The sequence below is a fragment of the Bombus bifarius genome, unplaced genomic scaffold, assembly GCF_011952205.1.
Source record: "Bombus bifarius isolate JDL3187 unplaced genomic scaffold, Bbif_JDL3187 scf7180000008206, whole genome shotgun sequence".
NCBI classification, from domain to species: Eukaryota; Metazoa; Arthropoda; class Insecta; order Hymenoptera; family Apidae; genus Bombus; species Bombus bifarius.
In genome coordinates, this window is record NW_022884510.1 from 969,034 (window position 1) to 987,415 (window position 18,382).

General features: G+C 37.8%; 2 protein-coding genes across 2 annotated transcripts; both read right to left on the bottom strand.

The window, feature by feature from the left end:
• Positions 1–866: 866 nt before the first annotated feature.
• Positions 867–1,750, bottom strand: LOC117210560. Its single transcript, XM_033453693.1, has 2 exons — positions 1,546–1,750; positions 867–1,312 (listed from the first exon to the last, which is right to left on the bottom strand). Exons 1-2 carry the CDS (start codon positions 1,739–1,741, stop codon positions 1,098–1,100), a joined length of 411 nt encoding a protein of 136 aa, XP_033309584.1. The 5' UTR covers positions 1,742–1,750; the 3' UTR covers positions 867–1,097.
• A 7,422-nt stretch (positions 1,751–9,172) lies between these two features.
• Positions 9,173–17,839, bottom strand: LOC117210582 (insulin-like growth factor I, juvenile form). Its single transcript, XM_033453737.1, has 3 exons — positions 16,454–17,839; positions 11,030–11,303; positions 9,173–10,072 (listed from the first exon to the last, which is right to left on the bottom strand). Exons 1-3 carry the CDS (start codon positions 16,792–16,794, stop codon positions 9,977–9,979), a joined length of 711 nt encoding a protein of 236 aa, XP_033309628.1. The 5' UTR covers positions 16,795–17,839; the 3' UTR covers positions 9,173–9,976.
• Between the last annotated feature and the right edge of the window lie 543 nt (positions 17,840–18,382).

Genomic DNA, 18,382 nt, shown 5'->3' on the forward strand with positions numbered 1-18,382 from the left:
TCTCTCCGCCATAATCGGCACCGTCCTTTTTTATCTCTTATTGGCGTAGTTTCACGGAGTTTCAGCCCGATCGTCGGGAATATCACTCATTATTGCCACAAAGAGCTTTGCGTTCGTCACGCTGTCGGCGTCTCCTTTGTTGTTTCGATCGCCCGAATCATTTTCTATAGCTGAACGAGCTATTGTCCCGTTTCGAGCGATTCAGTTTCCTCTGGTAATTGGTATTTCGTTCGTCGTTTTACGGTCTATGCATATAATTTAATGCCCCTGAAGCAATTTCAATTAACTCTGTAAATTGAAATGTAGAGGAGAGGGAATTTCGTAAACGTTACTTTCGTCCAGCTTTTCTTGCAATTTTATTTGACTGCATCTATAGAAAGACTAGTAGTTCAGATGATAGTTTCTATAATAATAATCGATTCTTCCCATTGGCTACGATTTTACGGTTTACCTTCAGATAGATGCAGTTTCGCCGTATTTACACCATTTTCTCGCAATGAATAAACTTGTGGAAATAAATCGGTTTACCTTTTAAGAAGTTCGACGCTGACAGCGAGATTGAGAAATTTGTGAAAAGATAAATCGACGATAAAGGTCGATCAATTTGCCCAAATTCCTACAGAGTTAAACACTGTAATACGTGATCAAGAAGTGTACGATTACTTATATACATATATGTTCGAATTTCTTACGTTTTTTAATGACGTAATGATAAGAAACTGTATTAAGCCGGCAATTATCTCGGTTAACCATTCGTTCTTCAAAATTCTATCTTCCTCTGTTATGCGAATATAAAATTCCAATTAAATACAATTTATATTGACTCGAACAAAGTGAGCAAAATCTTTAGACAAAGCACAACATCTTAGCGAATAAGTACTTTATTTTCTCAAAGATTCTCAACGCACAGCTGAAAATTTAAGTACGATCGATCGTATAACAGTCGTCATTCAGATTTTCTGTTCAAAAATGACTAAACTTTCTTTCGTACTAAAATTATTAAAATTACTAAAGTTTCTCGCATGGCATATCAATGATAATCTCGCGATTCATTCCTAAACTCTAAAAAAGTTCAATAATGAACTGCAAGGTTGTCGTTAATATCCCATGCAAGGAATTATTCCTGGATTATCGTAGCATAATTTCGGATTCGGGCAGCATTTCATGGCAACGCTTTGGAAGATCTGCCTGCTCCGATCCTTCGAACTTCTGGGCATTCTGTAGCCGACCTCGTCCAGAAGTTCTTCCAATTCGTCGGAGCTTAAGCTGAAGCCGAGCAGATCTTCTGGACGCCGTGAAACGTCGACATTCTCTGTAAAGGAAATCGATTTTCGCTTCATTAATCTTTTACATTCCTGATCTGGTAAAGTATTACGAAGAAAATACATATACACTATACATTGTTGCATGAGAAAAGAAATAATTTTCAACTCGCTTTAAATATTCAACTTTCGATATTTAAAATTGAATATTCAAAGATTTGTGTTGATAGAAAATTAAAAAATTCCTACCGATATAAATATAAACAACCGCGTGGAACATTACCATTACGTAGATAATGAAGTAATAGCTGGGCATTCTCCATGGATCGTTTTATCCTTTCTCCCTTGCAGCTATTCATAATCGCATCCCTGGCGACGTTTTTACACTGTAAGGACTGTCGGCTTATCGTGTTGGCTATCGAGATCTCGACTATTGCCAGCAACATCGTCGTGAATAACGCCACTCGAATCTGACACATGTCCACCAATGATACCGTTTCGACTAAATTCCAACAAATAGCAAAACAGCTGTTTCCTCGGATCGAGAACGCGAGATCGTCGATTCGCCGGTCTTTCGGTTACTCCATATATTAACCATGATTCTTCGTACTTTTAACGAGAAAGTTATCAGCTTGAACGTGTCGCCAGACCGACTTTGCAATCGGGTTTGTTTTAATTGGATAGTTGGATTTTGTGTTCGGTTTATCATTTTATCGTCACTAAAAATGTTATTGAGGTCAAGAATGGGTATAGATGGAATTATTATTACGTATTAATTATGACGCCATTCGAGTTTTGGATGATTGCAATTGAAGTAACGCGTTCCTACGGATAAGAGCGTTCATTATTGATTTATTATTATCCATTATTATTTATTGTTATCAGTATTTATATTTTCGTATATTATTATTGAATTATTATCAACATACATTCTCTTTATATTATCGTTTATTATTCATTTACCCATCGTATTATTCATTTTCGTTTATTATTCACAGATGTTAATACTTTAGAAGCTTTTAGATTCCTCGACTAATTAACTAGAAGCAAAAATTTATTTATACAATTTACAGTAATTTATTTGTAGATCGCCACAATGTTTAGGCTGTTTTTGATAGTTCAATAACGAAGCTTCTGAGACAAAATTTATTAATTTCGAATGAAAAATGAATTACCATAGTTGAAATTTCGAAAACATATTTCATTTATTTGCATCGTAACGCTTTCACGTTTACATTATAAATTGAGCTCTTGTTTGAAATATTTTGTCGTAAAAACGTGGAACGCAACTGGAATATCGCAACAATGCGGATCATCCTACGTACTTATTCTCTTGCTGAAGTAAGCAAAATACTCAAACTTTTTAAGACATAACATAATTTTACCTCGAGACGCATTACGGTATTACGACATCGAAATATAAATACGAATAGTTATCACTTTTCGCTAAAAGGCAGGTTTCATTTGCATTTAATAAATACACACTCTATATTTACAAATAAATATCGAATAAACGTTCAATTGCATTTAAAAAGAATGCAATTAACCTTTGCAAACACACTGGTGAATTTGCAAAGAAAATTACTCTGCAATATTTGGGAGTTTATAATCGAACTTGTGAGAACCATTTGTTAAGTCGTGATTTTCAATTTTCTATTTTTTCCATTTTGAAAACTACGTTCATAAAAATATTCATTTGCACACAAATCCACAGTTTAGTGACAATCTAAGCTCTTTCGGGCAGTTGCACGCTAATCATTTACACGGATAATAAAATCGAACGACAAATTTCGCTCTCAGGTGTATCTCGATGCGTGGTTTCAAAATTATAATCGCTCTCAGCGTTCCTTATGAAAATTGCCTTCAGACATATCCCATTAATCTCAAGGGTTGAGACACTCTAGCATTGATTCATACTCTCCTTATCTCCATTCGAATAATAGAACACCACTTACGACTTACAAATAATCATTACATTTAAACAAAATTAATACATCATCGCCCATGTATGTACAATGCGTGTGTACGAGGCTAATACAAAATTTGACTTGCCAATTTCGCGACCAAAAATCTGTACGTTCGAATTAATCAATGAAATGATCCGAGGACGAATTCTTTATGAAAGCAAGAGATTCTGGATGAAAAATTAAACGATCTTGCGCGTTTCGAGATTCGCCATGTATTCCGACATTCCAATGACGATCGAGAACAAAAATAAAAATTCACTGGCAACGTTCGCAGGTCGTACTCGCACGCAGGTAGACCACGTTCGCGGATCAGGTTCGCAGGCCATGTTCGCAGGCCATGTTCGCAGATTAGGTATGCACGTTGGCACGTTCGCAAGTCACATTCGCACGCTCGCAGGCCACGTTGGCGGACCCGGTTCGTAGGCCATGTTCACAGATCATGTTCGCACACTAGATACGCGCGTTCGGAGGTCGCATTGGCGGGCAACGTTCGGGGAACAGGTTCGCACGTCCTGAGGCCACTTTCGCATGTTAGCAGGCCACATTCTGACGTTTCGCAGTGCGACATTTCAACGAGGATCGAGGGCAAAGATCAAAAGATGGATACAATGTGCAGCTTTCCCGAAACTCGATATCAGGGGATCCGAGGTGTTTTCTCTGCTCTCTGGCTCAGTTGAGATGTCTTGAATGGCTACCTCTTTGTCTAAACTACACGCGGTGACGTTTAAGTAAATAGCGCCGATGCCAGGAACAATCTTACCGTTCTTTCGTAAGTATCACGCAGAAATCATTTTGTTTCCCTTCCGTTCCGTCAGATATCGTGCTGGCGTTTCACAAAGAACAGAATGTTTGTGTTACTTTTAAAATTTTCTTAGGATAGGCGTCAAAAATTCACTCTTCGATCAGGTCGCGGTTACGAATGAATTTCATGAAAAAAATTAACAACATACAGCGTAACAGTTTGTAGCAGAACAAAACTTAGCGATGTAATACAACGTCTTGTTGACACGGAACGATAAAAATTACAGTCGCCAATGGTTTGGACCATCTCTTTTTTTATTCTTTAAAGAAGGGAAGTGGAGTTTTTAATTGGAAATTAAAATTATACGCGTCTTTCTATTTAACGAGAATTGACAAACGAGAATAAAACTATCGAGCGATAGATTCTGATGTACCTGATGATTCTTACTAATCCTCTATCGATCATTGAGGGAATTGTTGCTCACATTTATTATTTACTTACGTATTATTTACTCAAAGACCGATGATATTCATCGACTAATAAGATCAAGATCGAACAATGTTTATTTCGTTTTTTGTCGACTGCATTCCACGCTGTGCTTGTGGCCGAAAGTGCACTCGCACGGAGGATTGCGAGAGAGAAACGATGTCCCGTAGTGGGTTTGCTACTATCATCCAATTTACAAGCGAACCGTGTGCAGCGGTTAATAGCTGCCGGAATAATGGGCATCGTGCAGGTAGTGATGGGATCGAAACGAACATACAGCAAACGTAAATCTTTCGGATAATAAAAGTTTCTTTCACTTCTGTCATTCGTCTAAGACGTCGTTTCTTTTGTTCTTTTTCTTTTATATCCCTACGTCGCGGAGAAACAGATTTTGCGAGTAGTCGTAAAGTTTATTTCTGCGCCTAGAACGACGCGTGTCGTGTGGTCTCGCGCGCTTTCAAAGACCGTATTTTTGGATCTGTACAGTACTCCTCGAAACGGCCGTTATACACGTCGTAATAATTAATACCGCCTTTGCTTGTTGAAGGTTATGGTTTTATAAATTCTGGTTTTATAGAGAGGAGAGCGTGTACAGTATGCTATATTCTCGGAACTTATGCTGTGCAATTTGAAGAATATTGGATTTTTAACGTTTCTGCAAATCTTTCCAAGCTCTCTTATTATCGAACCGATGAAAATACTTTCTCGGTCTTTTCGACTTCTAACGTGATATTTCTATCGTGAACTAATTGAAAAATTCTTTCGGTGCATCTTCGATCCTTTGCTTACATTTTCTATAAATACACAAATATCTATAGTCTTGTAACTTTTGAGCGAATCTGTACGTGAAAGTTTCCTCTTTTCCTCAAAGTCGCTCTTTGATCCAATCGATACATTTTCAATAACTTCAAACCAAACCACGATTCCCTTGTATAAAAAGTTTATGCGATATTAATATTTCACGAAGATTCAATTTTTTTAAATGCCTAATATCTTGTCTTTATAGCGTTGATCTCCGTTAGGGAACGAACACGATTGACGACTATTAAATTCTACGAATTCCAGGATTTTCTCCTTATTTTATAGGAATTCGTATTTCTCGGCCAAAGTAGATATTACAGATTCGAGTAACAAGTGGATAATAATTCTTAACTACAAGCGTGCTAACAAGAGCGATTTCTGATTTTAAAGAAGCACCACAGCGTGCCGCGAGTTATCTGTCACGAGATCGCCTAATAAAGACCGAATTCTCGAACATCTTTCTACTGGCCAGAGAACGAGGATGCTGTGCTCGTTCACGCTCTTTGTGCGCGACTAGCGTGTTCGACACGTTGGCATCAACGTGACCTGTTAATGGTTCAATCTGCCACAAGATGCGCCAAAATACATTCTCAGAAACAATAATTCTTCTACAAAAGACACTTGGCGAACGTTCCCTTTGAAATCTATTAATTTCCACTAGGTTTTTCAAAATTAGGCGATAGGCTGTATAAAAGCTAATTATTTTTTATCAAATATATTACGTTAAAGGTATTTATTAATTAACGTTATCTACTATAAAACCACTTTCTTCAATTTTTGCGTAACAAACATCGTAGAAATTATAGGTTTCGAGATTTTCAAACGTATTATGACTCCATACTGGAAATACTGATAAAAGATGAAGTACAACAAATTTGTAATAAAAAAAAAAAAAAAATCAAAATGGATAGCATACGATGAAATTATAATGCAAGGGACAAGATAAGCTTTTATTCATATATTTTGCAAAAGAATCGTTCAAATCGTCGGAATGTATAAAATTTCTACGAAGAATTATAAATTTCTCACTTTGACCATTCTGATAGTTCTAGCGTCAGGTAAAGGTATCGCGTTTCCTTCCAGTTTCACCTACTTGAAAGTTATATCGGATTATCTATCATCGAGGGAGCCTCTTCGCCCTTTGTGCGATGCAAAAGCCAGGAAACATCAAATCTTAGAAATAATTTTTCCAGTTGTAGATATTTAAGAGAAGGATATCAAACTATCAACCATGAAACCACGTTTTCAAATTGAATTTTGGATTTGCACCCTCGGATTTTGATTAAAGATTCGAAAGAGTACGGATTAAAAGATCGCAAGAATGAGATACATCGTTCTGTTCATTGTAAATATTATAATTGTCAAATATTTTGGAGCAGGAGAAAAGGTAAAATGAATGGGTAAAATAATGAGTAATGAAAAATCTCGAAGGGTAAAAAAAAATCGAACAAAAATGTGTCAGTTTAAGCGTTCGTGTATTTTTTATGCAAATTCTAGCAGATAGAACTGGACAACAATCTCCATGAATATGTTCTGACAGCACGCGAAAATCGATCCCATCGCTATCTGCAAGCCGGTTACGCAAGAACTCGCCACGTGTCTCGTATGAATCGCAATCTTCTATGATAGACGTGACAGAACAGGAAGGAGGAATGAGATTGCGAACAAGTAACTATTCGATTGATATAAATATTTAAATCGTTTCTCGTTATACAGGACCCGTGGCGAATGTACGATTTATTTACAGTGGTTGAACATGAGTGACGAGAAAATGAGAAACTATGTACATAAATGCGCTTGTGAAATGATATTTACGAATACTTGGTGGAGGAAGTATAATGAATTTTCTAATATTTTTACACTAAACTTATCAATGCTTTATATGTTACATCTGGACTTTTATTATTTAAGAAAACTTATTCGCATTTCATGCGTTTTAATACATAGGCGTGTAAATTAAATCGATGAAATATTGACGAAAGTTTATTGAATGCTTTATTTAGGAATATAATACTAATTTCATCGTTAAAATAATTTCTATGTTGATTTTTAATCTTCTAATCTATATTCAAGATTGCCGGGCAAAGTTACGAACGGTGCTCCTTTAAAGGATATTTATACATTTATAAGAGATTTACAAGATAGGAAAATATTTAAATTTAAAATAATTACCTATAAAAAGTTATTAAATCTAGATACACCAAATTAATTTACACACCTAATATTAAAAAAAAATATATATATATATTCCATAATAATAATTATTCACATTTTTCTATTTTTTATTAAAAAATAGAGACACAAATAATTAAAACTATAGAATTTTTCAAACGTTTCGCTATACTTCTTTCGATACTTCGCTAAGTCCGTATACGCTACCCGTTAGGTATACTCTTGAAACAGTAGAATTTGAAATGGCACACTCGAGCGTTCAGAGTCGAGAGTCGAATTAAATAAATTAACTAATACAACTGAAAACTAGTGGCGAATGACGTCAAACACATCTGGTGGTTCGCGACCCTCGAATTATTATGCACCGTTCGAGCGTGCCTCGAGTATCTCACTATACAGTACGGAGGCAAAATTGAACGTTGTTAAACGACACGGCTATTTTCTATCGCATATATATCCGTTTATTTATATCTACATACCTATTTACTCGTCTTTCAATTCGCAATACACAATTGCATTTCTCTTTCACTTTCTTCTTTCATCTTGTCGAGTTTGTTCTTGCCGGATCGCAATATTCGCGCAATGATATTTCGTAAAACTCGACAGTTTAAACAAATTTTTAAGTCGTTCGATTTTGCCTCGAAATAATTCCAATGCTGTGGAACAGTTTCTCTTCTTTTCATGCAGAACAAGAATTAACGCTGTCCAGGCTGAAAAATTCAGAGAGCTTTCCTCTTGCTCTTTTACATAATTGTATTAAGCGATTCGAACTATTCAGAAGTCAATCTGACCAATTTTATTGGAAAATTGGTTGCACTGTTCGTGAAGTTAAGCGGTAATTGCGTGTTACGGTATTTAAATTGTAAGATTTTGGAAATTGTCGAATGGCGCAGAGTCACGCAGAATCTAAGCTCCATTCTATAGAAGCGAATTCTTTGATTTGCGAAAGATACCGCGCTATCGCATCTTCTTATTCGCAATAATTTACTAGTTAATGATGTTAGTGAATTGAATCGAATAGGATAATCATAGGATACGTAAATTGTAAGATTTCATTTGTTTTATTACCAAACTTATTCCATTATTCTTGTGATTCGTTTAACCCTCCTATCGTATCAGATAATAATGGAAATTCGTCAAAATCTTAGAACTTTATCTCGATCAACAAAACCAAAAAAAGAAACATCTGCATTCAAATTTAAGGATACGATTAAATCACGTAAAATTGATTAAACGCAATAGGGATATTAAAGGCCAGATTGACTTCCTTCTATTCAAAATGACACGCAAATAAAGACGAAGCGAGAAATTCTCCACCTAAACCTCATCATCCAAAAAGGAATCGCGATTCTGACTTTGTTCTCCGAGAAAATTCCGATCGCCTCGCATATTTCGTCTGCCTCTCGGTTGCTCGGTATTTCTTACCATCGTCCTTAGTGACTAGTTCGTTCAGCACTAATTTATTAAATGTAGAATTCCTTAGCTCTAATACTAGTGAGATCATTGTTCGACAAGGGAGCTGAAAGTGACCGGCAACTTAACGAGAGCAACGAAACGGAGAAACAAAATAAAAGAAAAAAAAAAAAAATAAAGAAAGAATCGCGAACGAGTCCGACTAAACTTATCTCTCGTATGTACATTTCTGTGTATGTGTGTGTATGCGCCTCGTTAAAAAAAAAAGAGCGAGAAAGACACGAAGACAAATAATAATAATAATAATAAAATAAAATAAAACGAAAAAATCGAGCAAAAAAATATATATACATACACTTATTGTATAGGGTTAGGTTAGACGTGTTACAACACTGGATTTAAGTCTTTCTCTAGGAGATCGCGCGCGACTGATGGCCCGGATCGGTTTTCCCAATTTATTACATACGTATAGCTTCTCCATTTTTTCGGATTCAGCCGCGATTACTCGTGAATGTGGATACTCCGCGTCACGAGCAGTGCTTCCAGAGACATCGAGCGTCGTTTTTCAAGCGATGCGATGGCCCATGTACGAGAAATCCACGAAAATTGACCATCTTATTTCCATCTTTTGTATCATTTCTCCATCTTTTATATTTTTTGTTTCCTGTCTTTTATCCATTTGGATAATTTTACTCGACTAATATGTTAAAAATTGCAGAGTAGATCAGATTGTAAATTTCCAAGTCGACCATTCGCGCCGTAGATTCGAAGGGAGGACGATCGAACGACTTACTCTTACTCGTCTCCGATCTCTTTTCCTTCGCAACTCCAGAAAATACAATGACCAATTTCTCACTATTTTATGGGACTAGACATCTTACTGACTGCACGCTCTCTTTCGTCCGCCTCTGTCCTCTTGGATCAGCTTCCTCACGCTTTCTTGTCCATTGGCCTCATCTTCCTTAGATATTTTGTTCCCTCTCGCGCTTTTCTTCCTTTTGCTCGTTTAGCTCTCTTTGTTTGTTACGATTGTTTCGAGTTCGTGGTCTCTTCGACTGTCTCGACGGGTGCACGAACGAAGGAGGAAAGAAGTTAGAACACAGAGAGTTCGATGCTAAGATGAAAGAGGTGCTTCAAAATGGCGCCTCACGGGTCGTTGTTTTTGTCTCCGTTTCTACCTCTTTTTTCAATGGCGCACCCGATTTCACGCCCGATGTCTTCTCTAGCATCTGCAACGAGAAATAACAACTCTTATTAGTTACGAATTCCTTTAAATTCGTTCTTCGATTCTAAAATACAGGCGTCTGGAATTCGAACGATTAGCGATTTCCTCGATTATCGATTATTAGCTAAATAACGTACGAAACTGTTTGCCTAACATCTCTGCCAGTCCGATTATTTAATCTCAGAACACAGATATTCGTTATTTTCATGATCGACAATTTGTTTGATTATCGATCTATTAATTGAATAATATTTCAAACTGTCATGTAAGTAGAAATTTCTTTGAACCGGTTATTCAATCCTAGATCTCAAACATTCGTAGTTTTTTATAATTCGAGAATTTGTCTGATTATCAATTATTAATTAGATAACATTTTAAGCTATCGCTCAATAAATTCTGCGATACAGCGTCGCAAAGATAAAAATTTATATCAAGTTGTAATTTTTTTATCGACATTTGTGCTTTTTAAGAATGTATTGGGTAATAAGAAGATTTTTAGGAAAGGATGAGAAATCTAATTTCGGCTTTCCGTGTTTTTTCTCTTTTATTGGACGTAAGATTGATTTGAAAAAAAAATTGCCCGAGAGACTATCGCGTGATATTTATACGGTATATCGTAATGATGTCGTATCGTTTGCAAAATACCATTGAGAAAAGTAATTTAGAAGATAAAAATTGCACGTTGAAGATAAGAGCGTCAGACTGGGAAATAAATGCAAACACAGCGCGAGACTCTGATCTAATCCCTTATCATCTTTGTTTGCTTATTATTGGATCTCGTTTAATTTCTGTTATAATTCGATAATTCTGTAACACTATGGAAATTTTATTGTAAATCTGCTGATTCGTTGAACGGTATTAATCCGGAGAAAATATTTATTTCCTACAGATTAACTAAAAAATTCAGATAGAACTGTTCGAAGGAAGAAGGGAAACGATAGTTCGCGACGGTGGTAGATACCTTGCCAAGACGACGACGCCTCTGTCGTCGATGCCTGCAGCCGCAATGGCCGGCGCGATGCCTTCTCAACGGGTTTTTCCTGTCGCAGCCGCCGGCGTCGTCGTCACGGTCCATGTTAGCCCCCTTCTTTCGTGCTCCCTTCGACCCGTGGATTTTACATTTAATTGTACCGTGGACGTAGTCGATGTCCGACCTCGATCTCTCTTCCAACGACGACGAGGTTGCCGACCTCGTGGACAGGTACGGGTATTTTTCTATCCAGACCGGGCTGTTTCTGTAAAAGACAGAAACAAACGTGGCGAATTATGAAAATCGGCAACGTTATTTCTTGAATCGTTTCGTATCTTAGCTTGGAAGTTAGAAGCGAAAGCGCGATAAGTGCAGAACACGATGAATATCGCGACGAAGATGCGCATGCGAGAAAAATGTCCATATATTTGAGAAAAAGTATTTTATTTTTATTATTAATTCGTTAAACGATGTTACGTGTAATATTCTTTACTTTTTAAATTCCGGATCAGTCATAGATTGTAAATCAGATATTAAAATATATCATTATATCGTTTCACATTAAAGAACATTATACACGTGTAACATTCTTGAGCTACAAAACTCTACCGTAAGATCATTTTTTGAAAATAGTAATAAAATAATGTAGTATAAAATCTACGACTATGAAGAACAAGATTCGAAGGAAGATTATAACCATCCTTTATATTGGAAGGATTAATTAACAAGAAAGTGCAGATTCATTTACTTCCTTGTTTCTCCGATACGCTTAATTCGTTCGAGCAACGAACCTGCCGGACATACATGAAGTACGAAATACTCGTAGTTGTAAAGGAGGAAATAGAAAAGTGTCAGTGAGATATTTGACAGATGATTGATTAATGAATAAAGAGGTTTGTTAAGCTACCATAAATTACTCGCTGCATGAAATCTCTGATTATTCTCATGCGCTGAGATGTTTCGAATTTTTATATTGTGTAATTACTTCTTGCAAAGAGTATACTCGTTAGAGTGGAAGAAATCATTCATGAAGAGATTATCGTGTTTCAATGTGTGCATGTCCGACGAGGAGTCAACCGAAGTTACTCTTAATTACGATTAATGTTCTTCGTCAGAAGTTTGAGAAGACGTTGATGAAGTCGACCATGCAATGGAAAATAAAACGTAAGAAAATCTTTTCTCAAAGACAGGTAGGTTACACCGGCGTAGCGATTGTACGATCGAGTTTTGATACTAAATCTTATTCGCTAACCGCACGAAATCAAATTCGACAAAAAGAAAGAAATTCGACATCAAGAAAATTCTTTGTACTCGCGATGAATGCATTAACGATGAGTACACTGCAAGCGCTTATGGAAGGTTCACGATCTTGTAAGGATAAATTAAAGAACTAGGCTCTGACTAGATATCATAACCGGTAGTTTATTTGTAATATTCCATGTATTTTTGAATATCGTATAATCATTTTTCTACTTTTAAATGCAGTCATAAATGTATAGATAGTCGAGTTCTAACAGAGAAAACAAATTATAGCATAATTATTATTAAGCTTATATTTCCTATAAAGCTAGAAATAAACGTTTCGATCTTCTAATAAATAGAAATGGATGTAAGAGGTTAAGAACCACGCCTGATAACGAGTTACGTTAAAAAGATACTACGGCAAGATATAGATATTATATAAAAATGAAAGAGTTGAAAATTATAATGTGATGTAACGTAATGTCTTACATATTCAGATAAACTTTTAGTGTAATTATTGATATAAGCTGGTAAGTAAATATGTTACCAGTGATGAAAGACACTGAGATTGGCACATATCGATACTTAATTATTAACAACTGATAAATATAACAATTATCGATGTACTTCGTGCGGCGATAGACGTTTTATTTTCGTCATTTCGTTTATAAAATACCGAACCTTTCAAATTCATTTATTTCGTTCGTAGGTTTAACATTCTCATTTTCTGGAACTTACGTACATATCTTTCGGTTCCTTTTCCTTATTCGCTTAAAATATGATTCATACAACATAAAATAATTTTTCTCGTATTAAACTGATAGATAATAATAATCATGCGATGGCGCGTTACGTCACAAGCATAAACGCGATAAAATAATGAGTAAAAAATCGCACATTCGCTAGAATTGGTTAGTGCGTCCGTCAGTTTGCGATAGTTATCAATTAGTAGTGAGAAATTGAATGTTAGGGCTGCTGTAAAGTATCTAACGTTGCTCGATCACGGTGGAAAGTATCACCTCGTTGTCCGAAGCTTTCTCCGCGAAGTTCAACCGTAGATTTACGAGCGTCAAAACCAAGAGTAATTGCTCTAACAGATTTAACAAATAAACCAGTTGCTCGGCAAACAATTTCAAATTATAGAGTTACATAATAAATATATTAGACAGAATTTTATCTAAACTACGGTTCACTCTGTATGAAATAAATTTTAGCCATCGAAATAGCGCCAATCGGTCCTAAATTCCGTCAAACAAAATTCAACGTAAAAATCGAACTCTACCGAATAACCAAAGATGCGAGCAACTTCGTTGCAATTTTGACAAACGAACCTAAACCAACGCAACGATGTCGATAAAAACATTGCGTTTCCATCAATAATCCTGTCATCGAGTAATTCCTCAAGCAGAACTTCTACCGTAACAGAGCTAAAAGTGAATAACAAATTAATATCAGTTAAATGGATTTCACCTTGCAAATATAAATTACAATAGACTTTGCTTTGAGCAAGAACGACGCGATACGTTCTAAGATAGAAGATCTACGAATATTATATCCAAGTTAATAAGAATCTAAAAATGACGGTTTAACAGCCGCCCGATTAACGGGTTGATCGAAGCGATAGCTGCATTTCAACTCATTGTCCTCGGCGGTTCACGTTTCGAAATAGTACTCGATTCGCGCGTACCTCGTCACATCTGCGATAAACAATAGGCGCGAAATCGATAATCCAGCTGCTTGAACGCTGCACGCATGCGCGTAAGATCTTCTGAGAAGAGTGCGAGGGAGATGATATTGAAAAAGAATGAGAATAAAAAGGCGAAGAAGATTGTTTTATCGATCGTTGAAACAAGATAGACGCGAAAAAAAAAACTGTAGATCGAGCGACGAAAGAGATAGCGCTCGATCGTCCTAGTACTTCGGACTAACCTTCCTGGCTGAGGCCACTCCACGCAACCGTGAACTTTAGGAAAAGCGACAGAGATTATCATGGAGCGGCTGATAATCGCCGCTCTCGAGCCTTCTGTCCTCGTCTCTCCCGGTTTCTCTGCGACAATTGAACCGGCCGGGCCGGCTAATAACCACGGCTCCGCGAAGCCACCTACTATCGACGTGGTAAAGTCCACCGAGATGAATTCCCTTCTATCGTGAGGAACGAAAGAATAACAAGTAGCTGATTGGAAGAACAGCTCGCCGATGGCAGGCGGTTAAATAGGTGCTTTTCGCGATTCTCATCGTACTCGAGCCAATGACTGATGGAATGTCGATTACGAGCTACGAATTCTGCCTATGGGCGCTGCTCTGATCTGTCGATCTTGGTCTAGTGACAGAATACGTATTTTTCTGCATAAATTTCCGTCAAGATATATTAAAATCTTTGACGTGATCGAGGAATACGAATTGGGACCTATGGATGCTGCTTCGAGTGCCTCTAATACGTTTGGTTTATGAATTTTTGTCAAATAAATTCTTAAGGGTATAATTTTAATAATAATTCGCGATGATAGTTCGTTGGTGTTTTTGGAAGCAGAGAGAGAGTTACCTCGGATACTGCTTTGATCTATCGAGATTCAATTGGTAATCGAACAGATATCTTTTAAACGAATTTTTCAAAATATTTGCTAGTTATTTGAGATAATTCCTTGGTCCGGGATGGTTCTTTGAAATAAAATTAAATAATGCAAATCGATCGGGTGCTCTGATTTGTCACACTTGCGTTAGAAAGTGAATACACTTTTGTCTCAAATTTTTGCTAATTTATAAGGATTTGGAATAACTTTCAGTGAAGAATAAAATATTATATTTGTTCATATTGGTAACGAGTGGATCGATGAACTGAATAGACGATATCTGGATCGAGATTTCGACAGCTGAGCTAAATGTTTCGAAGATAAAGTCGAAACGTTGATCTGGCTTATCAAAGATCGATTTAAATATACATCCGAGTTACGTTCCCGTGTAATTCATCGACTAGAATTAGAAACTCGGAATCGTAAAGTCGATTTTCATCGAAAAATATTGAACGTTGCTTTCCCTTAAATTCATCTCGTTGTATAAGACGATCTTTGCGAAAAACAACTTCCTTGTGTTATTAATAAATTGATAAACGAGCGCATCGAAAGAGAAATAAAACTGAAGCACGATATACGAATAAATAACAGAAGTAAAAGAAGAAATTGAGTCGCAGAAGCTATTTCGAACTTGGAATGTTAACGAGGTCGTTGGGAAATTAATCTCATGGCCGATAATTGCAGCCGAAATCACTGGAAAAAACCCAAGGCGAGTCGAAGGTTGGAAGTTGTTGCAAAAATCTTTGCATAATGGAATATTCAGACGTTGAACGGGTCAATTTAACAGTTAAATCGGCTAGATCCCGCGAAGTCGATGATTTCCGGCCAAGACAGGAAAGAAATTGATCGTCGCGTTGAATATTTAAACACGTCTGGCGAAGATTGGTCCTCAAGGCAAAGACGAGGTGTTATTGGAAATTATAATGTTATTGGAAAGGTTAACAAAGTCTGAGGTAAGCGACCATAATCGACAACAAGAATAACGTTGATCCCCTGGTTTCGTTTCATCGATCCATCGATGAAACCACCAGAAGATTTGCGAATGTCTCTTGAATTGAATTTTAATTTGATCGAAGGGGAAAATTAACTGCGCCGCAGCAGATAGATTAAAGTTTCAAATGTTCGATTAACGTTTCAAACGCTTCGCAAACAAAGAAAAAAGCAAAAGATCGTAACTGAAAAGTACTATCACTTTCTACGAAAAGATTCGTTTTCTAGAATCTAATATCGAAGATTATGAAAATATGCAAAATTACGAATAAAGAATAAAGCGTATGAGAAATCTAGTGATTTATGCGTGAAAACTAAACTGAGAAGAAACGTTCGCGCCAAAGAAAGACGCACGGTTGTCAAAAACCATGTCTAAAAATGAAATCTTCGAAACCTCTGGTAACTATCAAACTTTTAATAATTCGTCCGGCTAAAACCCAGAAACTCGAGGGAAGGGATCAATTTACTCGTCGAAAAGTCGATCAACCGATAAATAACTATCTAACCGTCGTGCAGAAGCGGCGCAGCAAGGAAAATAGCGTGTACAAAGTTTCGTAGCTTACAGTGTAGAAAAATACCAAAAGAAAAACAGGAGAAACTAACATCCACTCACACGGCGTCCACGGAACTGGACTTCTCCGGCTTGCAATATTGTTGCAGCTGGGTATAGGTGCACGTATGGTAGCAACACTCCTCCGCGAGTCCCGGGCCCACGGAATCCATAGGACTATCCTCGCTGCTGTAGGAAAACGGCTCGTTGTAACCTCGATCCTTGCACGCGAGGTACAGAGCGTCGCTGAGACTTTTCGAGCATAGCCTGAGCAAGGACCTCTTGTAAGGGGTGCTGTTAACCGTGTCGAGAAGCGTGAGCAACATCAGGCCGACCAGGACTATCGTCCTCGCTCTGCTTCTTCCAAACATGGTGGTTTTCGCGCGGCAACCGCTTCGTGGCATTGCGAATGGTACAACTTTCGCTTCTTCGAAAAGACAGCTACGTGTAATTCCCACTGGTAACCAGTCGAACGACACAGTGACGGATTATCGTCGTTCCCTTAATTCACGAAAGCTGGTCGAAAGGTATCGCGTTCACTGGTAAACACGACACGTGCCTTTGATCCGTCCACTCTTCGAACTGTACGAAACTTTTACAAATATTCTTCGGCCGATCGAATGTTCGAGGAGTTGCTCGATTCGGAGATCCTAAACTGGAAACGTGGATCTTCGGAGATACGGAGACGATGTGTTCCGGACACGGTGTACCGGTGGACTAGGTGTTCCAGGTGACCAGGATCGGTTTTATACGCGCACTTTTGCCGATCGTGGGGCTCGTTATCGGAGAACGTGCTCAACGTGGTCGTATCGTAAACGACGACGAAAAGAGAGGAAAAAGAGAGAAAGAGAGAGAAAAAGAGAAAGAGAGGGAGCGCGGTTCTCGTTCCCGAAGATGAGACCTCCGTTGGTACCGAGTTCCTCGGTGCCACTGGTACCGGCTAGCCTCGCCACGCGGTTCTTGTTCTAGATTTCACGGATTAGAGGAGTGGAACAATAAGGAGGCGCAGCTCGAAGGAGGGGAAAAGATCAGCAGAGGAGTAGGTGGCGGAGCGTCAAACGCGATCATAGAGAAGGGGGAGGTCACGTCGGACTGCTGGTGGTACGCGTCCTCGTGTGTGCTTCATAGTAGATCGAGAGAAGGGGTCGATGGAGCGAGATCGCTCGATCTCTGTCACGTTTCTTTGGCCGGTACAGAGGAACCGAACGTGCTAGCCTAGTCATATTCTCCAGGTGAACTTGGTTATCTCTTACGTCCGTCGTCCAATTGAATGTACGACCGTAAAATACCAAGTTTATCACTGATTCGCGTGAAACTGTCATAGAACGTCTGTAGTGTTTTTAGTTCCTCGAGGTCAACCTCGATTTTTCATCAGATACCTGGAACACGTGTACGTAAGATCTGTGCCAGGAGACGGAGGGATAAAGTAACGCGTGAGTAGATACGAAGGTTAAGGGAAGGAGCGTGATATTTTATGTTCGTTGATGCACTGAGTTTCGAGTTTCATTCTACGATTAAACGAGGCAAAACGAAGATACTTTTTTAGGCTCTGTTAGGATCTGTCTTTGAAAAATAGCCGATGAATCGACGAAGTTTCGTTAGTGTTCCGATATTCCGCTATTGTATTCCATATTCTGTTCATACATCGATAGTCTAATATTTGTCGCAGACAAAGATCATGAAATACAACGAAATCTTAGGAAAATAGTATTTATGCTCGTAAATTAAAAACGTAAATTCGTACGTTTTAGCATTCAAAGTGAAATAATGGCATCGATCGACGATGTGCCGAATTTCAAAATTATTTGCCTGAAAAAGGTAGGAAACGTGATAAAATAGGAAACGTATCGCGTTCTTCTCCTGCAGTCTTCGTATGCGTTATAATTTAGAAAGAATGTGATTGTTCCTTGGTCAGTGGAAGACAAAGGGGTGGCGGTGGTCGCGGTTTGGTTAATCGCGCTGTATTTCGTCTCGAGTACGATAAATTCGATA

Excerpts from the sequence above, each read along its gene's own strand:
- LOC117210560 (XM_033453693.1), bottom strand. The coding sequence starts at position 1,741 with ATGTGTCAGATTCGAGTGGCGTTATTCACGACGATGTTGCTGGCAATA. Across the intron at positions 1,313-1,545 it reads ACTTCATTATCTACGTAATG|AGAATGTCGACGTTTCACGG; the intron begins GTAATGTTCCAC and ends TTTCCTTTACAG.
- LOC117210582 (XM_033453737.1), bottom strand. The coding sequence starts at position 16,794 with ATGCCACGAAGCGGTTGCCGCGCGAAAACCACCATGTTTGGAAGAAGC. Across the intron at positions 11,304-16,453 it reads TCCAGTTCCGTGGACGCCGT|AAACAGCCCGGTCTGGATAG; the intron begins GTGAGTGGATGT and ends TGTCTTTTACAG. Across the intron at positions 10,073-11,029 it reads GGCGTCGTCGTCTTGGCAAG|ATGCTAGAGAAGACATCGGG; the intron begins GTATCTACCACC and ends TTCTCGTTGCAG.